This window comes from Taeniopygia guttata, chromosome 16 (assembly GCF_048771995.1).
Source record: "Taeniopygia guttata chromosome 16, bTaeGut7.mat, whole genome shotgun sequence".
In the NCBI taxonomy this organism is placed as follows: Eukaryota; Metazoa; Chordata; class Aves; order Passeriformes; family Estrildidae; genus Taeniopygia; species Taeniopygia guttata.
Window position 1 is genome coordinate 5,235,737 of NC_133041.1, and position 24,837 is coordinate 5,260,573.

The window sequence follows — 24,837 nt, forward strand, 5'->3', positions numbered from 1 at the left end:
ACACCAAACCCCCCCGAAACCCCCCCAAAAAAAACCACCAATAAAAATTTTGGCTTTTGGCGTTTTTTTCTACAAAATTCGGGTTCGTATCAAAACGGGAGGGATGGGGGGGGGGGCTCAGGTGTGCCCAGGTGTATCCCAGGTGTGCCCAGGTGAGCTCAAGTGAAGCTCAGGTGAGGCTCAGGTGGGTTCAGGTGAGGCCCAGGTGTGCCCAGGTGCCCCCAGGTGTGCCCAGGTGGGCTCAGGTGAGTACCCAGGTGAGCTCAGGTGGGTTCAGGTGTGTGCCCAGGTGTGCCCAGGTGAGCTCAGGTGAAGCTGAGGGAGAATGCTCGGTGATCCAGGTGTGCCCAGCTGTGCTCAGGTGGGTTCAGGTGTGCCCAGGTGAGCTCAGGTGGGTTCAGGTGAGTGCCCAGGCGAGCTCAGGTGAGTGCCCAGGTGTGCCCAGGTGAGTGCCCAGGTACCCCCAGGTGTACCCAGGTAGGTTCAGGTCAGTCCCAGGTGCCCCCAGGTGAGCTCAGGTGTGCCCAGGTGAGCTCAGGGTGGTTCAGGTCAGTCCCAGCTGTGCCCAGGTGAGCTCAGGTGAGTGCCCAGGTACCCCCAGGGGTGCCCAGGTGAGCTCAGGTGGGTTCAGATGAGGCTCAGCTGTGCCCAGGTGTGCCCAGGTGTAGCCCAGGTGTGCCCAGGTGAGCTCAGGTGGGTTCAGGTGAAGCCGAGGTGAGTGCCCATGTACCCTCAGGTGTATCCCAGGTGTGCCCAGGTACCCCCAGGTGGGCTCAGGTGAAGCTGAGGGAGAACACTCGGTAGCCCAGGTGTGCCCAGCTGTGCCCAGGTGGGTTCAGGTACCCCCAGGTGTGCCTCAGGTGAGCCCAGGTGAGCTCAGGTGTGCCCAGGTGTGCCCAGGTGTGCCCAGGTGTGCCCAGGTGAGCTCAGGTGGGTTCAGATGAGTGCCCAGGTACCCCCAGGTGTATCTCAGGTGTGTCTCAGGTGAAGCTGAGGGAGAACGCTCGGTAGCCCAGGTTGGTGAAAACGTCGATTTTGGGGCTGTTTCCGGCCACCGTCAGCACCTGCGGGAGGGGCGGGGTCAGACACGCCCACCTGGCCACACCCACCTGTTAAACCACGCCCCCTCCGGGCCACGCCCTGCCCTGGCCACGCCCACCAGGACACGCCCAGGTGAGAGTGGGCGGAGCTTGGGAGGGCCCAGGTGAGCTCAGGTGAGCTTGGGACGGGTTCAGGTGTGTCTCAGGTGCCCCCAGGTGTATCCCAGGTGTGCCCAGGCGTGTCTCAGGTGTGCCCAGGTATATCCCAGGTGCCCCCAGCTGTGCCCAGGTGTGCCCAGGTGTGCCCCAGGTGTGTCAGGGATGGGTTCAGGTGTATCTCAGGTGTATCTCAGGTGTGCCCAGCTGTGCCCAGGTGTATCCCAGGTGTGCCCAGGATTGCCCAGGTGTGCCCAGGTGTATCTCAGGTGTGCCCAGGTGTGCCCAGGTGAGCTCACCTGGTGCTCAGGTGAGCGCGGGTGCAGGCAGAGGCTGGGCTGGGTTAGTGGGATGGGTTTGGGATGGGTTCAGGTGTATCTCAGGTGTGGTTACCTGGTGCCCAGGTGTATCTCAGGTGTTACCTGGTGCTCAGGTGAGCGCGGGTGCAGGCAGAGGCTGGGCTGGGTTATTGGGATGGGTTCAGGTGTGTCAGGGATGGGTTTGGGATGGGCTCAGGTGTATCTCAGGTGTATCTCAGGTGTGCCCAGGTGTGTTTAGGGTTACCTGGTGCTCAGGTGAGCGGGGGTGCAGGCAGAGGCTGCGCTGGGTTATTGGGATGGGTTCAGGTGTGTCTCAGGTGTGGTTACCTGGTGCCCAGGTGTGTTTGGGGTTACCTGGTGCTCAGGTGAGCGCGGGTGCAGGCAGAGGCTGCGCAGCGCCGCAGGTGTCACCGGGACCTTCCCCCGCACGTCCCCACTGAGCTGCAGCAGGTGAAGGGCGGGACCCACCCCCCCCGAGAGCACCTGCGGGACAGACTGGGATGGACTGGGACGGACTGGGATGGGACTGGGGGGGACTGGGAGGGAACTGGGAGGGACTGGGAGTGACTGGTTTATACTGGGAGGGACTGGGAATGGGACTGGGAGGGACTGGGATGGACTGGGAGGGACTGGGACCAAACTGGGATGGACTGGGACGGACTGGGAGGGACTGGGAGGGACTGGGAGGGAACTGGGAGGGACTGGGAGTGACTGGGACAAACTGGGATCGAACTGGGAGGGACTGGGAGTGACTGGGATGGACTGGGATGGAACTGGGGGGAACTGGAACCAAACTGGGAAGGACTGGGATCAAACTGGGATGGAACTGGGATGAACTCGGATGGACTGGGACCAAACTGGGAGGGACTGGGATCAAACTGGGGGGACTGGGAGGGAACTGGGAGGGACTGGGACAAAACTGGGAGGGACTGGGAGGGCCTAGGCTGGGCCCAGGCCCGTTTGTCCGGGTCTATACTGGTCTGTACTGGTTTGTACAGGTTTATACGGGTTTATACTGGTCTGTACTGGTCTATACTGGTTTATACTGGTCCCTACTGGTCCGGCTCACCAGGTCCTGGTGGAAGAGCGCGTGGTGCTGCGGCTGCGCCAGCCCGAACACGGTGGTCGGTGTCCCCGAGCGCAGGTGCCAGAGCGTCAGGGCGGGGCCGCCGCCGCACACCTGGGGGGGCGGGGACAGGTGGGACACGCCCCTTTTCAGCCACACCCATTGCTGGCCACGCCCCTTTCCCCAAAACCCCGCCCCCTTCCCAGCCACGCCCCTTCCTGGCCACGCCCCTTTACCGAAACCCCACCCCTTCCTCAGCCCCGCCCCTTTTTATTCTGCCCCGCCCCTTTTTCCAATACCCCGCCCATTTTACAGAAACCCCGCCCCTTTCCGGCCACACCCCTTCCTGGCCACGCCCCTTTTACCAAAACCCCGCCCCTTCTGCTCAGCCCCACCCCTCTTATTCAGCCCCGCCCCTTCCATTCTGTCCTGCCCTTTTTACCAAAACCTCGCCCTTTTTACCCAAATCCCGCTCCTTTTACCAAACCCCTCCCCCTTTCCATTTAGCCCCGCCCCTTTTACCCAAACCCCGCCCCTTTTACTCAGCCCCGCCTCTTTTCTACCGAAACCCCTCCCCCTTTCCATTTAGCCCCGCCCCCTTTACTGAAACCCCGCCCATTTTACTGAAACCCCGCCCCTTTTACTGAAACCCCGCCCCTTTTACAGAAACCCCGCCCCTTTTACCAAAACCCCGCTTTTTTTTACCGAAACGCCGCCACTTTTACCGAAATCCCGCCCCTTTAGTTGAAACCACTCCCCTTTTCCTTTAGCCCCGCCTTTTTACCGAAACCCCGCCCCTTTTACTGAAACCCCGCCCCTTTTCCAAACCCCTCCCCTTTTACCCCAACCCCGCCCCCTTTGACGAGGCCCCGCCCTGTCCTTTCAAGCCCCACCCACCCAAGCCCCGCCCATTGGCCACACCCACCCAGGCCCCGCCCCCTTTGGCCCCGCCCACCCAGGCCCCGCCCTCCCAGGCACCGCCCCCTTTATGAGGCTCCTCCCTCTTCCTTTAAGCCCCGCCCACCCAAAGCCACGCCCCCTAAGCCCCACCTGCCCAGGCCCCGCCCCCTTAAGCCCCACCCACCCAAGCCCCACCCCTTTGGCCACACCCAACCAGGCCCCGCCCCCTTTGGCCACGCCCTCCCAGGCCCCGCCCCCCTGCCCCTCCCCCGCACCATCCAGTCGCTCTCGGTGGCCAAACAGCGAATCCACTTCCCCAGCTGCGGGCGGCTGCACTCCTGGAACCAGTTAAAACCAGTTAAAACCAGTATGGACCAGTTATGGACCGGTATAAACCAGTTACAGACCAATATAAAACAGTACAGACCAGTAAAAACCAGTACAGACCAGTACAGACCAGTACGGACCAGTTACAGACCAGTACGGACCAGTATGGACCAGTTACAGACCAGTTACAGACCAGTTACAGACTGGTACGGACCAGTATAGACCAGTTACAGACCAGTTACAGACCAGTAAAACCAGTATAGACCAGTTAGGGACCAGTTACAGACCAGTAAAAACCATTACGGACCACTATGGACCAGTACAGACCAGTATGGACCAGTACAGACCAGTATAAACCAGTACAGACCAGTAAAACCCAGTTACAGACCAGTACGGACCAGTATAAACCAGTAAAACCTAGTATAGACCAGTTACAGACCAGTACGGACCAGTATGGACCAGTTACAGACCAGTACGGACCAGTATGGACCAGTTACAGACCAGTACGGACCAGTATGGACCAGTTACAGACCAGTACGGACCAGTATGGACCAGTTACAGACCAGTACGGACCAGTATGGACCAGTTACAGACCAGTACGGACCAGTATAAACCAGTAAAAACCAGTTACAGACCGGTTACAAACCAGTACAGACCAGTTACAGACCGGTTACAGACCAGTTACAGACCAGTTACAGACTGGTACGGACCAGTATAGACCAGTACAGACCAGTATAAACCAGTATGGACCAGTTACAGACCGGTTACAGACCAGTATAGACCAGTTACAGACCGGTACGGACCAGCATGGACCAGTTACAGACTGGTACGGATGTGTACGGACCAGTATAAACCAGTATAAACCAGTAAAAACCAGTTACGGACCAGTTACACACCAGTATAAACCAGTTACAGACCAGTACGGACCAGTACGGACCACTATAAACCAGTATGGACCAGTACAGACCAGTAAAAACCAGTACGGACCAATATGGGCCAGTTACAGACCAGTATGGACCAGTTACAGACCAGTATAAACCAGTACCAGTATGGACCAGTTACAGACCGGTACGGATGTGTACGGACCAGTATAAACCAGTAAAAACCAGTACGGACCAGTTACAGACTGGTATAAATCAGTTACAGACCAGTACGGACCAGTATAGACCAGTTAGAGACCAGTACGGACCAGTATAAACCAGTAAAAACCAGTTACAGACCGGTATAAACCAGTTACAGACCAGTTACAGACCAGTTACAGACCAGTTACAGACCAGTTACAGACCAGTTACAGACCAGTAAAAACCAGTACAGACCAGTATGGACCAGTTACAGACCAGTAAAAACCAGTAAAAACCAGTATGGACCACTTACACACCAGTATTAAACCAGTAAAACCAGTATAAACCAGTACGGACCAGTCACAGACCAGTATAAACCAGTAAAAAACAGTACGGACCAGTATAAACCAGTATGGACCAGTATGGACCAGTAAAAACCATCATAAACAATTACGGACCAGTAAAAACCAGTATGGACCAGTATGGACCAGTTACAGACCAGTACGGACCAGTATAAACCAGTAAAAACCAGTACGGACCAGTAAGGACCAGGAAAATCCCCTCCCAATCCCTCCCAGTCCCTCCCAGTATATCCCAGTATGTCCCAGTTCCCACCTGGTATTTGTGCACCTCGATCAGCTGCACCTGAGCGCCCGTCCGGAGATCTGAGGGGAATTTCGGCAATTTTGGGGCAGTTTGGGGCATTTCGGGACATTTTGAGGGAATTCGGAGCGATTTGGGGGAATTTTGGGGTTTTGGGGCATTTTGGGGTAATTTTGGGGGGTTTTGGCACATTTTGAGGGGATTTGGGGGTGGGAGGGTTGGGAAAGTGGATATTGAGGTTAATTTTGGGAAATTTTGGGATTTTTGGTGAATTTCGGGGTGACTTTGGGGTGATTTTGGCGGATTTGGGGAAATTTTTGGGAAATTTTGGGATTTTTAGTGAATTTTGGGGTGATTTTGGCGGATTTGGGGAAAATTTTGGGAAATTTGGGGATTTTTAGTGAATTTTGGGGAGGTTTTGGGGCATTTTGAGGGGATTTGGGCGTGGGGGGGTTCGGAAAGTGGATTTTGAGGTTAATTTTGGGAAATTTTAGGATTTTTAGTGAATTTTGGGGTGATTTTGGTGGATTTGGGGAAATTATTGGGAAATTTTGAGATTTCCAGTGAATTTTGGGGCGATTTTGGCAGATTTGGGGCTGATTTGGGGATATTTTGGGGTTCCTCCTCACCCCAGAACTGCAGAGGATGAATTTTGGGGTGATTTTGAGGAATTTTGGGGTGATTTTGGGGTGAATTTGGGATATTTTGGGTCCTGCTCCCCCCAGAGCCACAGGGTGGGTTTGGGGGGCGGTTTAGGGCTGATTTTGGGGTGAATTTGGGGGATTTTGGGTCCTGCTCACCCCAGAGCCGCACGGTTCCGTCCTCACCCCCCGACAGGACCTGCGGGAGCTGCTCCCGAAGCGCCACAACGTGAACCAGGTCCTGGTGGCCCCGGAGCTCGTGCTGCCACGGGAACCCCAAAAATGAGTGAAATCGCCCCAAAAACGAGTGAAACCGCCCCAAAAATGAATGAAACCGCCCCAAAAAGGAATGAAACCGCCCCAAAACGAATGAAACCGCCCCAAAACGAATGAAACTGCCCCAAAAACGAATGAAACCGCCCCAAAAACGAATGAAACCGCCCCAAAAACTACCCAAAACCACCCTAAAACTGCCCCTAAAAAACCGCCCAAAATCACCCAAAATCGACTTCAAAATGGCCCCAAAACCACCCCAAAATCTCCCCAAAACCACTCCCAAAATCACCCCAAAACCACCCCAAATCCACCCCAAAATCTCCCCAAAACCACTCCTAAAATTACCCCAAATCCACCCCAAAATCTCCCCAAAACCACTCCCAAAATCACCCCAAAACCACCCAAAAATTACCCCAAAATCCTCACCAGACCACCCCAAACTGCCCCAAAATCCGCAGAATTTCCCCCAAATCCCCATTTTCCCCAAATCCTCCCGAATTTCCCCAATTCCCCCCAACGCCCCGTTTTGCCCCAAACCCCCGAAATCCCCCCAACGCCCCGTTTTGCCCAAAATCCGCCGTTTTCCCCCCAAATCCGCTCACGGTGAAGGCGCCGCTCTCCAAATCCAACACGCGCACGGCGCCGTCCCCGCCCGCCAGCGCCACCCAGTGGTCCTGCCGGGAATTGCAACTGGGGGGGGCGGCCCGAAAAACCCCCCAAATCCCCCAAAAATTCACCCAAAATCACCCCAAAAATTCCCCCCAAAATCCCCCCAAATATTCCCTCCAAAACCCCCCAAAATCCCCCAAAAATCCCCCCAAAACCCCCAAAAATCCTCCCAAAAATTTCCTCCAAAACCCCTCAAAATCCCCCCAAATATTCCCTCCAAAACCCCCCAAAATACTCCCAAATATTCCCTCCAAATCCCCCCCAAATCCCCCCAAAAATTCCCTCCAAAACCCCCCAAAAATTCCCTACAAAACCCTCCAAAAATTCTCTCCAAACCCCCCCAAAATCCTCCCAAATATTCCCTCCAAAACCCCCCAAATATTCCCTCCAAAACCCCCCAAAATCCCCCCAAAATTCCCTCCAAAACCCCCCAAAATCCCCTCAAATATTCCCTCCAAAACCCCCCAAAATCCTCCCAAATATTCCCTCCAAAACCCCCAAAATCCTCCCAAATATTCCCTCCAAAACCCCCCAAAACCCCCCAAATATTCCCTCCAAAACCCCCCAAAATCCTCCCAAATATTCCTTCCAAAACCCCCCAAAATCCTCCCAAATATTCCCTCCAAATCCACCCAAATTTTCCCCCCAAATCCCCAAAAATCCCCCAAATATTCCCTCCCAAACCCCCCAAATATTCCCTCCAAAACCCCCCAAAATCCTCCCAAATATTCCCTCCAAAGTCCCCAAAAATCCTCCCCAAAATCCTCTCAAAAACCACCCCAAATATCCTCTAAAAAATCCCCCCAAACCACTCAAAATTCCCAAAAATCCCCCCAAAATTTCCCCAGAAACCACCCCAAAATCCCACAAATATCCCCCCAAAATCCTCCCAAATATTCCCTCCAAATCTCCCCAAATTTTCCCCCCAAAGTCCCCAAAAATCCTCCCCAAAATGCCCCAAAATCCTCCCAAAAAATCCCCAGAAACCACCCCAAAAATCCCACAAAGATCCCCCCAAAATCCCCCAAAAACTCCACCAAAATCCCCTCCAGAAAACCCCAAAAAATCCCCCAAAAATCCCCCCCAGAGAGGGTTTTTGGGGTTTTTTGGGGGGAAGGTTTTGGGGTTTTTTCCTGGGCAGGTTTTTGGGTTTTTTTCGGGGATTTTGGGGTTTTTTTCCTGGGAAGGATTTTGGGGTTTTTCGGGGAGGTTTTGGGGTTTTTTCCTGGGAAGGTTTTTGGGGTTTTTCGGGGAAGTTTTGGGGTTTTTTCCTGGGAAGGTTTTTGGGGTTTTTTGGGAGGTTTTGGGGTTTTTCCCTGGGCAAGTTTTTGGGGTTTTTTGGGAGGTTTTGGGGCGCGTTTTGGGGGTTTTGGGGTTTTTTCCTGGGAAGGTTTTTGGGGTTTTTCGGGGATTTTTGGGGTTTTTTCCTGGAAAGGTTTTTGGGGTTTTTTGGGGAGGTTTTGGGGCACATTTCGGGGTTTTTGGGGTCCGGGACCCCCCCTCACCCTCTGGTTCACCTCCAGCCCGTTGATCTCCGGCACCTCCAGACTGCTCCTGGGGGGAGGGGCGGGATTGGGGGTCCCCACCCCCCCAGAACCCCCAAAATTACCCCAAAATAACCAGAAATACCCCCAAATCTCCCCAGAGACCCCAAAATTACCCCAAAATACCCAAAAATACCCCCAAATCCCCCCCAGACCCCCCAAAATTACCCCAAAATCCCCCCAGACCCCCCAAAATACCCAAAAATACCCCCAGACCCCCCCAAATTACCCCAAAATTACCCCAAAATCCCCCCAGACCCCCCAAAATTACCCCAAAATACCCAAAAATACCCCCAGACCTCCCAAAATACCCAAAAATACCCAAAAGACCCCCCAAAATACCCCCAAATCCCCCCCAGACCCCCCAAAACCCACCCAAAATACCCCCAAATCTCCCCAGACCACCCAAAATACCCCAAAACCCACCCAAAATACCCCAAAATTACCCCAAAATCCCCCCAGAAACCCCAAAAGCCTCCCAGACCCCCAAAACTACCCAAAACCCCCCAAAATACCCCAAAATCCCCCCTAAACTCCCCCAAATCCCCTCCAGACCCCCCAATACCCCAAAATACCCAAAAATCTCCCCAGACCTCCCAAAATACCCCAAAATTCCCCCAAATCCCCCCAAAATTCCCCAAATCCCCCAAAATCCCCTCAAATCTCCCCAAAATCCCTAAAATCCCCCCAAACTCCCCCCAAAAGTCCTCCAAATCCCCCCAAACCCCAAAATCTCCCCAAAATCTCCCCAAAATCTCCCCAAAACTCCCTAAAATCCCTCAAAATTGCCCCAAAACCCCCAAAATTCCCCAAATCCCCCAAAATTGCCCAAAATTGCCCAAAATCCCCAATTTCGGTACCTGCAGGGCGGGCGCCGCGTCCAGAGCTCCCGACAGCCCTGGGGGGGCACCAAAATTTGGAGAATTTTGGGGAAATTTGGGGATTTTTGGGGAATTTGGGGGAAATTTGGGGAGATTTTGGGGGGATTTGGGTGTTTTTGGGTTATTTTAGGGTGAATTTGGCCATTTTTGGGGTGAATTTGGGTGAATTTGGCCATTTAGGGGGTGATTATTGGTGCTTTTGGGGTGAATTTTGCAGATTTTGGGTGAATTTGGGGCATTTCAGGTGTTTTTGGGGTGAATTTGAGATATTTTGGGATATCTAGAGGTGAATTTGGATTATTTTGGACGTTTTTAGGGTAAATTTGGGATATTTTGGGGTGAATTTGGGGGATTTTGGGTCCCACCTCCCACAGCTCAGCTCCAGGCCCGGATTTCCCATTTTGGGGTGAATTTTGGGGTGAATTTTGGAATATTTTAGGGTGAATTTTAGGGTGATTTTTTTGGTGAATTTGGGGTTATTTTAGGGTGAATTTTGGGGTGAATTTGGGATATTTCGGGACGGTATTTGGGGTGGACTTTGGGGTTATATTAGGGTGAATTTTGGAATATTTTAGGGTGGTTTTTGGGGTGAATTCGGTGGATTTTGGGTCCCACCTTGCGGCCCAGCTCGGCCCAGCTCCAGGCGCGGATTTCCCATTTTAGGGTGAATTTGGGATATTTCGGGGTGAATTTTGGGGTGAATTCGGGGGATTTTGGGTCCCACCTTGCGGCCCAGCTCGGCCCAGCTCCAGGCGCGGATTTCTCCGTCGCTGCCGCTCAGGAGGAGCCGCTCGGTCGAGGCCAACGAGTAAACGGGGCCGTTATGGGCTAAAAACGGCAAAAATCGGTAAAAACCAGTACAAACCAGTACAAACCAGTAAAAACCAGTAAAAACCAGTACAAACCAGTACAAACCCGCCCCTGCCTCAGTTTCCCTCACCCCTCACCACCGCCACCGCTCTCCGGTTCTCCTCTTTGGCCTCCGCGCTCAGCGCCGCCGACAGCCTGTGGGGGGGGGGGGGAGGGGGCGTGGCTATCGCGATATCCCCTCCCCCCATCCCCATCCCCCCCCCCTATCGCGACAGGCGCACCCGAAGATGGCGATCTCCCCGAAGTCGTTGGCGGCCGCCAGGAACCGCCCGCACGGGGACGCGCTCTGCGCCAGCACCGAGACGTGCAGCAGCTGCCGCGCCCGCCGCACTCCGCCCGACGGCGACGACAGCGCCATGTCGCGATAGTCGCGCCCGGTGCCGGGCGATGGCGGCGCTTCCGGTTCCGCTTCCGGTCCCGGTTCCGGTTCCGCGCGCGGGGCGCGCCGGGAGTTGTAGTTCTGACAGCGACTCTCACCGGAAGCGGCCGGAAGGAAGCGGCGCGGGGTGCGCCGGGAGTTGTGGTTCTTCCGGCCCCGCTCACCGGAAGCAGCGCAGGGTGCGCCGGGAGTTGTAGTTTTTCCGGTCCCGCTCACCGGAAGCGGCGCGGGGTGCGCCGGGAGTTGTAGTTTTTCCGGTCCCGCTCACCGGAAGCGGCGCGGGGTGCGCCGGGAGTTGTAGTTTTTCTGGTCCCGCTCACCGGAAGCGGCGCAGGGTGCGCCGGGAGTTGTAGTTCTTCCGGTCCCGCTCACCGGAAGCGGCGCGGGGTGCGCCGGGAGTTGTAGTTTTTCCGGCCCCGTTCACCGGAAGTGGCCGGATGGAGGCGGCGCGCGGCGGCGGTGGGGGGTGAGGGGGATTTTGGGGTGAATTTCGGGGATTTTGGGGCATTTTGGGGGAATTTTGGGGATTTTGGGGATTTCGGGGCTGTCTGAACCTCCTCTGGTCACCCCTCAGGGCTCCCCCGCGGCCTCCGGCGCCCGGCGAGAAACGGAGACCGGCGCAGTGCGAGGGGTGAGGGGAACTGGGACGGACTGGGACAAACTGGGACAAACTGGGATGAACTGGGAGGGACTGGGATGGACTGGGAGGGACTGGGAGGGACTGGGAGGGACTGGGGGGGACTGGGATCAGTCCATACTGATTTATACTGGTCTGTACTGGTTTATTTCTGGTTTATTATTGGTTTATGCTGGTTTAAACTGGTCTATAATGGTTTATTCTTCGTTTGTTACTGGTTTATACTGGTCCGCATTGGCCCATACTGGTTTATATGGGTTTAATACTGGTTTATACTGGTTTGTACTGGTTTGTGACTGGTTTGTGACTGGTTTGAACCAGTTTATCACTGGTTTATACTGGTCTGTGACTGCTTTGAACCGGTTTATACTGGTCTGTACTGGTTTATACTGGTTTATACTGGGACTTCGTGTGGGGAAGAGCGACTGGGGCCACCAAAAATGGGAAAAAAAGGGAAAAAATTGGGAAAAAAAGGTGAAAAACGGGGTTAAACTGGTTTATGACTGGTTTATACCGGCTCATACCGGTTCATACTGGTTTATGCTGGTTTCTCACTGGTCTGTAACTGGTTTTTACTGGTCCAGGCCGCGGCTGCCCAAGGTGGGGCTGTCGGAGGCGGCGGCGGCCGCGCGGCTCCGGGAACTGCCGACACAGCACGACCACGGCTACAGCGGGAACGGGCTCAGGTTTGGGGGGAAAACAGCCGGATTTGGGAAAAATGGGAAAAATGGGGAAAAATGGGGAAAAACGGGGAAAAATGGGGGAAAAACGGGGGAAAATGGGGATGGGGGAGGGGCTGCAGCGGCAACGGGCTCAGGTTTGGGGCCAAAAATGGGGATTTTGGGAAAAACGGGAAAAACGGGGGAAAACACAAAAAAACTGGGGGAAAAATGGGGGAAAAATGGGGAAAAAATGGGGTAAAAATGGGGAAAAACGGGGTAAAAATGGGGATGGGGGAGGGGCTACAGCGGCAACGGGCTCAGGTTTGGGGCGAAAAATGGGGAATTTGGGAAAAACGGGAAAAATGGGGCAAAAATGGGGCAAAATGGGGGAAAAAATGGGGAAAAAAGGGGGGAAAACGGGAAAAAATGGGGGAAAATGGGGATGGGGGAGGGGCTACAGCGGCAATGGGCTCAGGTTTGGGGCGAAAAATGGGGAATTTGGGAAAAATGGGGATAAATGGGGGAAAATGGGGAAAAAATGGGGGAAAATGGGGGGGAAAAATGGGGATGGGGGAGGGGCTACAGCAGCAATGGGCTCAGGTTTGGGGCCAAAAATGCGGAATTTGGGAAAAATGGGGAAAACGGGAAAAAATGGGGAAAAATGGGGGGAAAATGGGGAAAAAATGGGGGAAGATGGGGATGGGGGAGGGGCTACAGCGGCAACGGGCTCAGGTTTGGGGCGAAAAATGGGGAATTTGGGAAAAATGGGGAGAAACGAGGTAAAAATGGGGGGAAAATGGGGTAAAAAGGGGAAAAATGGGGATGGAGAGGGGCTACAGCGGGAACGGGCTCAGGTTTGGGGCCAAAACCCACAGATTTGGGAAAAATGGGGAAAACGGGAAAAAACGGGGAAAAAAACGGGGGAAAATGGGGCAAAAAATGGGGTAAAAAGGGGAAAAACGGGGGAAAAACTGGGATGGGGGAGGGGCTACAGCGGCAACGGGCTCAGGTTTGGGGCCAAAAACGGGGATTTTGGGAAAAATGGGGAAAACGGGGGAAAACTGAGAAAAAACGGGAAAAAACGGGGCAAAAATGGGGAAAAATGGGGTAAAAATGGGGTAAAAAGGGGAAAAAATGGGGGGAAAAATGGGGATGGTGGAGGGGCTACAGCGGGAACGGGCTCAGGTTTGGGGTGAAAAACGGGGAATTTGGGAAAAACGGGGAAAACGGGGGAAACGGGAAAAATCTGGGGAAAAAACGGGGGAAAATCGGGGGAAAAACGGGGAAAAAACGGGGAAAAAACGGGGAAAAATGGGGAAGAAATGGGGGAAAAATGGGGAAAAAATGGGGGAAAATGGGGATGGGGGAGGGGCTACAGCAGGAACGGGCTCAGGTTTGGGGGGAAAAATGGGGAATTTGGGAAAAATGGGGAAAACGGGAAAAAACGGGGAAAAAATGGTGAAAAAATGGGGGAAAATGGGGGAAAATGGGGATGGGGGAGGGGCTACAGCGGCAACGGGCTCAGGTTTGGGGTGAAAAACCACAGATTTGGGAAAAATGGGAAAAACTGGAAAAAATGGGAAAAAACCGGGGAAAAACGCGGAAAAAATGGGGAAAAAACGGGGAAAAATGGGGAAAAATGGGAAAAACAAGGGGAAAAATGGGGAAAAAGGGGAAAAATGGGGTAAAAAGAGGAAAAATGGGGATGGGGGAGGGGCTACAGCGGCAACGGGCTCAGGTTTGGGGCCAAAAACCACAGATTTGGGAAAAATGGGGAAAATGGGGAAAACGGGGCAAAAATGGGGAAAAAACGGGAAAAGACGGGGCAGAAATGGGGGAAAATGGGGTAAAAAGGGGAAAAAATGGGGGAAAATGGGGATGGGGGAGGGGCTACAGCGGGAACGGGCTCAGGTTTGGGGTGAAAAACGGGGAATTTGGGAAAAATGGGGGAAAAACGGGGGAAATGGGGGAAAACGGGAAAAACGAGAGAAAAACCTGAAAAAAAGGGGGAATAATAGGGAAAAAGGGGGAAAAATGGGGGGAAAATGGGGAAAAAATGGGGGAAAATGGGGATGGGGGAGGGGCTACAGCAGCAACGGGCTCAGGTTTGGGGGGAAAAACCACAGATTTGGGAAAAATGGGGAAAACTGAAAAAAATGGGAAAAAACGGGGAGAAAAATGGGGTAAAACAGGGAAAAAATGGGGTAAAATGGGGAAAACGGGGGAAAAATGGGGATGGGGGAGGGGCTACAGCGGCAACGGGCTCAGGTTTGGGGCGAAAAATGGGGAATTTGGGAAAAATGGGAAAAATGAGAAAAACGGGGAAAAAATGGGGAAGAAATGGGGGAAAAATGGGGAAGAAATGGGGGGAAAATGGGGAAAAAATGGGAAAAAATGGGGGAAGGATGGGGGAGGGGCTGTAGCAGGAACGGGCTCAGGTTTGGGGGAAATTGGGAAAAAAAAGGAAAAATGGGGGAAAAAATGGGGGGGAAACGGGAAAATTGGAAAGGGGCGGGGCCTGGGCTGGATGGGGCTGTGGGGCGGGGCCAGGTTATGCAAATGAGGGGGTGGGGCCTGGGTTGGGTGTGGCAATGGGGCGGGGTCAGGGTTATGTAAATGAGGGGCGGGGCCATTTGGGTGTGGCAATGGGGGCGGGGCCAAGCAGGGAGTGGTCGGGATTATGCAAATGAGGGGGCGGGGCCACGGCTCTGAGCATTTTGGCCCCACCCCCACCCCCCTCTCCCCTCCCCCCCCCACAGGCTCCCCCCGCCCTGAGACCGCCCCTCCCCCACCCAGAGGACGCGGAGAGATTGGGGGGGAGGGGCCGCCCCTCCCCCACCCCCCACCGGACACGGCGGCCCCTCCCCCACCCCCTTTTGGGTGGGGGAGGGGCAAACCCCAAAAATTAATTTAAAAATCCCCCAAAAAATCCCAGAAAAACCCCTAAAAAAATCCTAAAAATTAATTTAAAAATCCCCCAAAAAATCCTAAAAATTCCCCAAGAAAATCCCAAAATATTCCCAAAAAAAATTCCTCCGGAAAGTCACAAAAAACATCACAAAAAATTAAAAAAAAAATCCCATAAAATAAAGAAGTCCCGGACTGGTCTGGGGGTGGTTTTTATTGTCGGTTTTGGGGCGGTTTTTGGGGTTTTTGGGGCGTTTTTCAGGTGTAGAGTTGGAAATCCACTCGGCCGCAGTCGTAGAAGGGTCCGGGGGGGTCGGGGGGGTTGAGGCGGCGGCACCGCGCCCCTCCCCCACCCCGGAAGTACCCCTGGTCGGCCCAGGCCTGGGGGGAGGGGCGGGGTCAGCGGGGTCAGCGGGGTCGCGCCCCCGAACCCCCCAAAAACCCCTTCACTGTCCCCCCGAAATCCTCCGAGAAATTCATCCCCAAATCCCCCAAAATTCCTCCCGAAAATCCTCCCGAAAATCCTCCCAAAACCCCCCAAAGGCCTTCCCAAAATTCATCCCAAAAATCTTCCCCAAAATCCTCCCCCAACCCCCCAAATTCATCCCCAAAATCCCCCAAAATTCCTCCCAAAAATTCTCCCCAAACCCCCCGAAGTCCTTCCCAAAATTCCCAAAAATCTTCCCCAAAATTCGTCCCAGAAATCCCACCCGAAATCCCACCAAAATCCTCCCCAAATCCCCCAAAATTCGCCCCAAAAATCCCGCCTAAAACCCCTCCCGAAATCCCACCAAAATCCCTCCCCCAAAATCCCATAAATTCTCCCAAAAATCCTCCCCCAACCTACCCAGAATTCCTGCCCAAAACCCCAAAATTTATCCCAAAAATCCTCCCAAAAATCCTCCCCAAAGTCCCAAAATTCCTCCCCCAAAATCCCACAAATCCACCCAAAATTCCTTCCCAACCCCCCCAGAATTCCTGCCCAAAATCCCAAAAATCCTCCCCAAAATTCCCCCCAAAATCAACAAAACCACCGAAATCAACCCAAAATCAACAAAACTGCCCCAAAATCAACAAAACTGCCCCAAAATCACCCCAAAATCACCAAAAATACCCGAAATCCACCCAAAATCAGCCCCAAACCCCCAAACCCCACTGAAATTGACCCAAAAGCGACAGAACTGCCCCAAAATGCCCCATTTCAGCCCCATTTCAGCCCCTCCCCCCCCCATTCCCGCCCCTCCCCCACCTGCATCTGGGCGCTGCTGAAGGGGCCGTACAGGGGTGTGGGGGGGTCCCCCTCCCCCCCCCAGTGGTACTCCCACAGCACCTCGGGCAGCGCTGGGGGAGGGGCAACAGGGGGGGGGGAGGGTCAGGGGGGGACCGGACCCCTCCCCCACACTCGAAACGACCCCCAAACCCCCCAGGCCCCTCCCCCATACCTGAAACCACCCCAAAAACCCATCAGGCCCATCCCCCACACCCCAAACCCATCCCCCATTCCCCCCGGACCCCTCCCCCACACACGAGACCACCCCAAAAACCCCCCCAGGCCCCTCCCCCACACCTGAAACCCATCCCCCAAAAACTGCCCGGACCCCTCCCCCACATCTGAAACCATCCCAAAAACCGCCCGGGCCCCTCCCCCACACCCCAAACCATCCCCCATCCCCCCCGGACCCCTCCCCCACCCCGAAACTATCCCGAAAAAACCACCCCCCAAACCACCCGGACCCCTCCCAAACACCCCAAACCCATCCCCCATCCCCCCCGGACCCCTCCCCCACATCCAAACCCATCCCCCATCCCCCCCGGACCCCTCCCCCACATCCAAACCCATCCCCCATCCCCCCGGACCCCTCCCCCACACCCCAAAACCATCCCAAAACCATCAGGCCCCTCCCCCACCCCCAAAACCCCCCTCAGGTCCCTCCTCATGCCCCAAACTCTCCAAACCCCTCCCCCATCCCCCAAAACACCCCTCCCCCACTCCCAAACCCATCCCCCACCACCCAAAGCCCCCATAACCCATCCCCCAACCCCCAAAACCCCTCCCCCACCCCCCAAACCCCCCAAACCCCTCCCCCACTCCCCAAAACACCCCCAGACCCCACCCCAAAACCCCCCAAAACCCCTCCCCCACCCCGAAACCCACCCCCCATCCCCTCCAGGCCTCTCCCCCACCCCAACCCCCCCCAGGCCCCTCCCCCACCCAAACCCCCCCCAAACCCCCTCCCCCACTCACCCTCCCGCCCCTCCCCCTCCTCGGGGGGGGCGAACATGTCCAGCGCCGGGGCCGCCTGCCCCTCCCCCTCCTCCTCCTCTTCCTCCTCCTCCTCCCCCTCCCCCTCCTGCCCCTCCCCCCGCCCCTCCCCCCCCAGGGCCCGCAGCCGCCCCCGCAGCCGCTCGCGGCTCTCCCCGAGCACCCCCAGCACCCCCCGGGCCACCAGCGCGTCCGACAGCGCCACCAGCGCCTCCAGCTCGGGGGGGGGAGGGGCGCGGCCCCTGCCCCTCCCCCTCCCCCCTCTGCTCCGCCCCTCCCCCCCCCAGCGCCGCAGCGCCCCCCCCACGGTCTCGCGGGGCCGCAGCAGCGCCAGCGCCCCCCGCAGCAGCTGGGGGAGGGGCGGCGGCGAGGGGGGAGGGGAGGCGCGGGCGGGGGGGGGGGAGGGGCCGCGGCTTGATCGGCATCTGGGGGGGGGGAGGGGAGAAAGAGAGAGAAAAAGGGGGGGGAGGGGTCAGAGACACGCCCCAGACACGCCCACAGCGGCCACGCCCTCACACGCCCCTCCCCCACCATGGCCACACCCTCATACGCCCCTCCCCCACTCGTTATAGCCCCTCCCCCACCGCGGCCACGCCCTCACACGCCCCTCCCCCACAGCGGCCACACCCTCACACGCCCCTCCCCCACTCATTATAGCCCCTCCCCCCATTATGAGCCCCTCCCCCACTCGTTATAAGCCCCTCCCATGCGCCCACCCATCCCCCACCCAAATATGCCCCTCCCCCTCCAGAGCCCATCCCCCACCCAGCTACGCCCCTCCCCCACCCAAATATGCCCCTCCCCCTCCACAGCCCCTCCCGCACCCAAATCTGCCCCTCCCCCACCACTTCCCCACCCCTCCCCCACCCAAAATCTGCCCCTCCCCCTCCACAGCCCATCCCCCACCCAAATCTGCCCCCCCCTTCCCCTGCCCCTCCCCCACCCCCTCGAGGGTCTCCAGCCCCTCCCCCACCCTCCCCAAGCCCCTCCCCCACCCCCTGCGGGTCTCCAGCCCCTCCCCCTCCCCCTCTCTGCCCCTCCCCCACCCCCTGGAGGGTCTCCAGCCCCTCCCCCACCCCCTCGAGGGTCTCCAGCCCCTCCCCCACCCCCTCGAGGGTCTCCAGCCCCTCCCCCACCCCTGGAGGGTCTCCAGCCCCTCCCCCACCCCTCCCCCTCTCTGCCCCTCCCCCACCCCCTCGAGGGTCTCCAGCCCCTCCCCACCCCAGCCCCTCCCCCACCCCCTCGAGGGTCTCCAGCCAGGGGTCGGGGGTCTCGCGGCGGGGGAGGGGCAGGAAGTGCCCGTGGGGGTCGAAGCGCCCCTCCCCCATCTCCTCCTCCAGGTTGAAGGGGGTGAGGGGCACCGGCCCCTCCCCCACCCCCGGCGCGGGGCTCGGCTCCTGCCCTGGGGGGAGGGGATAAATGGGGCAAAAAACGACAAAAACGGGCAAAACCAGCGAAATCCGCCCAAAATCAGCCCAAAATCAGCCCAAAATCCACCCAAAATGGACAAAAACCACCCAAAAACCACCACCGGCCCCTCCCCCACCCCCGGCGCGGGGCCCGGCTCCTGCCCTGGGGGGAGGGGAGGGGATAAATGGGGCAAAAAACGGCCGAAATGGGCAAAAACAGCGAAACCGACCCAAAATCCACCCAAAACCAACAAAAGGGACCAAAAACACCCAAAACCCACCCAAAAACCGCCCAAAACATGCAAAAATAGCGAAAGCGACCCCAAATCAACCCAAAATCAACAAAAGGGACCGAAAACCACCCAAAAATCACCCAAAAATCACCCAAAATGGACAAAAACACCGAAAGTGACCCAAAATCAAGAAAAGGGACCGAAAACCACCCAAAACCCACCAAAAGTCCACCCAAAATAGACAAAACCACCTAAAACCCACCCAAAAACTGCCTGAAATGGACAAAAACACCGAAAGCGACCCAAAATCAACAAAACCGCCCCAAAATCAACAAAACCACCCAAATCAACCCAAAAAATCAACAAAACTGTTCCCAAACCCCCCAAAAATCAACAAACCCGCCCAAAAGTGCCCAGAAAAACCGTGGAGAAATTGCCCAAAATCACCCCAAAATAACCCCAAAATTAACCCACAATCCGCCCAAAATGCCCCAAAACGCCCCAAACTGCCCCAAACTGCCCCGAAATGCCCCAAAAAGCCCCAAACCGCCCCAAACCGCCCCGAACCGCTCTCACCCTCCACCGGGGGCCCCTCGGCCCGGAGCTCTTCCTCCTCCTCCTCCTCCTCCTCCTCCTCCTCGTCGCTGTCCGGGGGCGGCAGCGCCGGAAAACGGCTCCCGGGGCCCCCCTCGGGCTGAGCCAAAATCACCAAAATTTACCCCAAAATTCACCCCAAAATTCACCCCAAAATCACCCCCGAACAGCGGCTCCCGGGGCCCCCCTTGGGCTGAGCCAAAACCGCCCAAATTCACCCCAAAATTCACCCTCAGACAGCCCCGAACAGCGGCTCCCGGGACCCCCCTCGGGCTGAGCCAAAACCGCCCAAATTCACCCCAAAATTCACCCCCAGACACCCCCGAACAGCGGCTCCCGGGACCCCCCTCGGGCTGAGCCAAAACCGCCCAAATTCACCCCAAAATTCACCTTCAGACACCCCCAAACAGCGGCTCCCGGGGCCCGCCTCGGGCTGACCCAAAATCATCGAAATTCACCCCAAAATTCACCCCAAATTCACCCCCAAACAGGGCTCCCGGGACCCCCCTCGGGCTGAGCCAAAATTGCCCAAATTCACCCCAAAATTCCCCCCCAAATCCCGGGGATGGCCCCAACCCCCCCCGTGACCCCTGACCCCAAACTTGACCCCCCAATGACCCCAATGTGACCCCGAGTGACCCCACAGTGACCCCACGGTGACCCCTGGGTGACCCCAACGGCCCCACCCTGACCATGTGACCCCAAACTTGACCCCAAAATGACCCCACAATGACCCCTGGTGACCCCGGTAACCCCTACCTGACCTCTGAACCCATCTAGAACCCACCGTGACCCCGTGACCCCATCCTGACCCCATGGTGAACCTGTGACCCCAAACTGACCCCGAGTGACCCCTGAGTGACCCCGGTGACCCCACCCTGACCTCATGATGACCCTGTGACCCTGAGTGACCCCAAACTGACCCCGAGTGACCCCTGAGTGACCCCATGGTGACCCTGTGACCCCCCCCGACCCCGAGTGACCTCAGTGACCCCACCCTGACCCCCGCTGACCCCTGGCTGACCCCTGATCCCAGACTGACCCTGAGTGACCCCAAGTGACCCCAAGTGACCTCAGTGACCCCGCCCTGACCCCCGCTGACCCCTGGATGACCCCGGTGACCCCACCCTGACCCTGAGAGACCCCGAGTGACCCCGGTGACCTCAAACTGACCCCTGAGTGACCCCAAACTGACCCTGAGTGACCTCAGTGACCCCAAACTGACCCCGAGTGACCCCCGAGTGACCCCACCCTGACCCCCGCTGACCCCTGACCCCATGGTGACCCCGGTGACCCCTCCCTGACCCCGAGTGACCCCTGACCCCATGGTGACCCCGCCCCTCCCCCTCACCCGTCTCCGTTTGGTTTTGGGCTCTTCGGGCCCCTCCCCCTCCCCCGGGGGCTCCTGGAACCAAACGCGGCGTCTGGACATGGCTGCAATTAGCATAAATTGGCATAAATTAGCATTAATTAGCATAAATTAGCATGATTAATTAACCAACAGCGCCGCTTCCAATCCCCCTCCACCCCGACACGGCTGTAATTAATATAATCAGTGTTAATTTGCATAATTAATGTCATTAATTATGTTGTGCTCGGACATGGCTGCAATTAACCATAACTAATTAGAATAATCAATTAATTACCCACGCTTTCCATTAGCTCCTAATTAATCGCCAAAGAGCCCCTAATTAACCCCTAATTAGCCCTCGCTAGGGGCCGGAATCCCCCCTCGCGCTATCTCTGACCCCCCCTCATTACCGCCCCCTCATTAGCGGCCCCTCATTAGCGGCCCCTCATTAGCGGCCCCTCATTAGCGACCCCCCCCTCATTTGCATCGCTAATTAAGCGCCATCAGCGCCTCCCCCGCGCCCCCCGCGCGGCCCCGCCCCCCCCGGGCCGCAATTAACGGCCCCAATTAACGCCCCCCGACCCTCGTTAGCCACCCCGGGGCTCATTTGCATATGCAAATCAGCCGCGCTCGCGCCGCGCACCTGACGGCGGCTCCCGGCGATGGCGGTGACGTCAAAAAAGGGCGACGCCGCGCGGCGGAAGTGACGTCACAGACAGGCGCCGCCCCCTCCCTCAGAACAGCAGATTCGCCACGGGCTGAGAAACGGGGAAAAAACGGAAAAAACGGGAAAAAAACGGGAAAAACGACAAAAACGGGTGGAGCGATCACAGCCGCCGCTTTTACCGAACCGGACCGGGCGCGCAGCGCGGAACGGGGACGTGGCGAAAGTGCCGCGTCGGCAGATTCGCCACGGCCGCCGCGCCGCCCTTCCCTCTCTCCCCGCGGGACTTTCCGCCCGGATTAATTCTCCCGTTGTTTTTCCGCCGTTTTGGGGCGTTCCGCGCGTTTTTCTCCACGCGGGGGGGGGAAGAAAATTTATTTTTTTGGGAAAATCCCGTGTGGAAAGTGCGGCGCGGTTCGCCGAACTCTCGCGAGATCCGCGCGCGCGCGCGAGACTTCCGGTCCTGGCCCCGCCCCCCTCCCTCAGCCGCGGCCGCGGCGGCTCCGGAACCCCAAAAAGGCGAAAAAAAAACCCCAAAACCGCGAAAATTCGCCCCAAAAGCGGCTCCGGAGGCCGAATCAGCCCCTCCGCGCCTCGTCCGGACCGCGTGAGGGGAATTGGGGGTATGGGGGGGTGTGAGGGGGAATTGGGGGATCTGAGGGGGAATTGGGGGAAATTGGGGGGGATTTGGGGGAAATAGGGGGAATTTGGGGGAAATTGAGGGGAAATTGGGGGGTTTGAGGGGGAATTGGGGGATCTGAGGGGGATTTGAGGGAATTTGGGGGAAATTGGGGGATTTGGGGGAAATTGGGGGATTTTAGGGGGTTTTGGGGGGATTTGGGGGAAATTGGGGAATTTGAAGGGGATTTGGGGGATCTGAGGGGGATTTGGGGGATCTGAGGGGGAAATTGGGGAAAATTGGGGGGATTTGGGGGAAATTGGGGGATTTGAGGGAGCTGAGGGGGATTTGGGGGGATTTGAGGGGGAATTGGGGAAATTTGGGGGAAATTGGGGGATCTGAGGGGGATTTGGGGGATTTGGGGGGATTTGAGGGGAAATTGGAGAGATTTGGGGGAAATTGGGGGAAATGGGGGGATTTGGGGGATCTGAGGGGGAATTTGGGGGATTTGAGGGGGAATTGGGGGATTTGAGGGGGAAATTGGGGGGATTTGGGGGAAATTGGGGAGATTTGGGGGAAATTGGGGGATTTAAGAGGGAATTGGGGGATTTGAGGGGGATTTGGGCGAGTTTCTGTTGATTTTCTGTGGATTTGGGTGGGTTTGTGCCCATTTTGGGTGGGTTTGTGCCCATTTTGGGTGGGTTTGTGCCCATTTTGACCCCTGGGCGCTGATTTTGGGTTCATTTGTGCAGATTCCGGTGAAATCGGGACAGTTCCGGGTGAATTTGTGCCAATTTCAGGTAAATCAGTGCTGATTTCAGTGAATTTGTGCTGATTTTGGGTGAATTTGTGCCGATTTTTAATGAATTTGTGCCAATTTTGGGCGCATTTGTGCTGATTTTGGGCGAATTTGTGCCGATTTTGGGCGAATTTGTGCCGATTTCAGTGAATTTGTGCCGATTTCAGTGAATTTGTGCCAATTTTGGGTGAATTTGTGCTGATTCTGTGTGAATTTGTGCCGATTACTGTGAATTTGTGCCGATTTTTAATGAATGTGTGCCGATTTCAGTAAATTTGTGCCGATTTTGTGTGAATTTTTGCCGATTTCAGTAAATTTGTGCCGATTTCGGGTGAATTTGTGCCAATTTCAGTGAATTTGTGCCGATTTCGGGTGAATTTTTGCAGATTTCAGTAAATTTGTGCCGATTTTGAGTGAATTTGTGCCGATTTTGTGTGAATTTTTGCAGATTTCAGTAAATTTGTGCCGATTTCGGTTGAATTTTTGCAGATTTCAGTAAATTTGTGCCGATTTCGGTTGAATTTTTGCAGATTTCAGTGAATTTGTGCCGATTTTGGGTGAATTTTTGCCGATTTTGTGTGAATTTTTGCAGGTTTCAGTAAATTTGTTCTGATTCTGGGCGGATTTGTGCCGTTTTTGGGTGAATTTTTGCCGATTTTTAATGAATTTTTGCCGATTTCGAGTGAATTTGTGCCGATTTTGTGTGAATTTTTGCAGATTTCAGTAAATTTGTGCCGATTTTTAATGAATTTGTGCCGATTTTTATTGAATTTGTGCCGATTTTGTGTGAATTTTTGCCGATTTCAGTAAATTTGTGCCGATTTTGTGTGAATTTTTGCAGATTTCAGTAAATTTGTGATATTTTTGGGTTAATTTTTGCAGATTTCAGTGACTTTGTGCCGATTTTGTGTGAATTTTTGCAGATTTCAATAAATTTGTGCCGATTTTTAATGAATTTTTGCAGATTTCAGTAAATTTGTGCCGATTTCGGGTGAATTTTTGCAGATTTCAGTAAATTTGTGCCGATTTCAGGTGAATTTTTACAGATTTCAGTAAATTTGTGCCGATTTCAGGCGGATTTTTGCCGATTCTGAGCGAATTTGTGATATTTTTGGGTGAATTTTTGCAGATTTCGGGTAAATTTGTGCCGATTTTGTGTGAATTTTTGCAGATTTCAGTAAATTTGTGCCGATTTTGAGTGAATTTTTGCAGATTTCAGTGACTTTGTGCCGATTTCGGATGAATTTTTGCAGATTTCAGTAAATTTGTGCCGATTTTGGGTGAATTTGTGCCGATTTTTAATGAATTTTTGCTGATTTTTAATGAATTTGTGCCGATTTCGGGTGAATTTTTGCAGATTTCAGTAAATTTGTGCCGATTTTGGGTGAATTTTTGATATTTTTGGGTGAATTTGTTCCGATTTCTCTGACTTTGTGCCCGTTTCTCCCCCGCCAGGGTCAATGAGGCAGGGGCATGGAGCCCGAGCCGGGGGGTGACGGCCCCAGGACCCCCAACGTGCCGTGGCGCAGCTACAAACTGCTGCTGGACCCGGCGCTGCGCCGGGGGGGACAGAAACTCTACCGCTACGATGGCGTGCACTTCAGCCTGCCCGTGAGTGGCCCAAAACCCCGGGAATTCGGCCCAAATCCTGCGTGAAACTGACCCAAAATCCTGCCCCGAAACCGCCTTGAAATCCTGTCCCAAACTGCCCCAAAATCCCGGGAATTGGGCCCAAATCCTGCCCAAAACCTCCCCGAAATCCTGCCCCAAAACCTCCCCGAAATCCTGCCCCAAACTGCCCCAAAACCCCGGGAATTGGGCCCAAATCCTGCCCCAAAACCACCCTGAAATCCTGTCCCAAACTGCCCCAAGATCCTGCCCAAAACTGCCACAAAACTGCCCCAAAACTGCCCCCAAACTGTCCTTAAAGTGCCCCAAAACTGCCCTGAAATCCTGCCCAAAACTG

The 24,837-nt window shown here is 55.6% G+C and overlaps 3 protein-coding genes across 5 annotated transcripts in view; 1 reads left to right on the forward strand and 2 right to left on the reverse strand.

The window, feature by feature from the left end:
• Nucleotides 1-47: 47 nt before the first annotated feature.
• THOC6 (THO complex subunit 6) lies at nt 48-10,793 on the reverse strand. Of its 3 annotated transcripts, XM_072936423.1 has the most exons (13): nt 10,576-10,789; nt 10,425-10,489; nt 10,209-10,312; nt 9,464-9,501; nt 8,565-8,613; nt 6,993-7,064; nt 6,274-6,376; nt 5,486-5,535; nt 3,758-3,820; nt 2,586-2,696; nt 1,871-1,999; nt 867-1,064; nt 48-819 (listed from the first exon to the last, which is right to left on the reverse strand). In XM_072936423.1, exons 1-12 carry the CDS (start codon nt 10,710-10,712, stop codon nt 981-983), a joined length of 1,005 nt encoding a protein of 334 aa, XP_072792524.1. In that variant the 5' UTR covers nt 10,713-10,789; the 3' UTR covers nt 48-819; nt 867-980. The 3 variants fall into 3 exon arrangements, with proteins under 3 accessions (XP_072792524.1, XP_072792525.1, XP_072792526.1); XM_072936424.1 differs by lacking the exons at nt 48-819; nt 6,993-7,064 and having other exon boundaries at nt 954-1,064; nt 10,576-10,791; XM_072936425.1 differs by lacking the exons at nt 48-819; nt 2,586-2,696; nt 3,758-3,820 and having other exon boundaries at nt 954-1,064; nt 10,576-10,793.
• A 4,342-nt stretch (nt 10,794-15,135) lies between these two features.
• CD2BP2 (CD2 cytoplasmic tail binding protein 2) lies at nt 15,136-21,041 on the reverse strand. Its single transcript, XM_072936403.1, has 7 exons — nt 21,006-21,041; nt 20,790-20,872; nt 19,421-19,538; nt 18,441-18,604; nt 17,185-17,627; nt 16,189-16,280; nt 15,136-15,320 (listed from the first exon to the last, which is right to left on the reverse strand). The coding sequence occupies exons 1-7, from the start codon at nt 21,039-21,041 to the stop codon at nt 15,198-15,200; spliced, it is 1,059 nt and encodes a 352-aa protein (XP_072792504.1). The 3' UTR covers nt 15,136-15,197.
• An 877-nt stretch (nt 21,042-21,918) lies between these two features.
• Nucleotides 21,919-24,837, forward strand: part of LOC121471138 (histone-lysine N-methyltransferase SETD1A-like) — a 29,440-nt gene continuing 26,521 nt past the window's right edge. Inside the window, exons 1-3 of the mRNA XM_072936404.1 lie at nt 21,919-22,060; nt 22,825-22,872; nt 24,327-24,482. Coding sequence (XP_072792505.1) covers nt 24,345-24,482 — 138 coding nt within the window. The 5' untranslated portion in view covers nt 21,919-22,060; nt 22,825-22,872; nt 24,327-24,344. The remainder of the gene's footprint in view (nt 22,061-22,824; nt 22,873-24,326; nt 24,483-24,837) is intronic.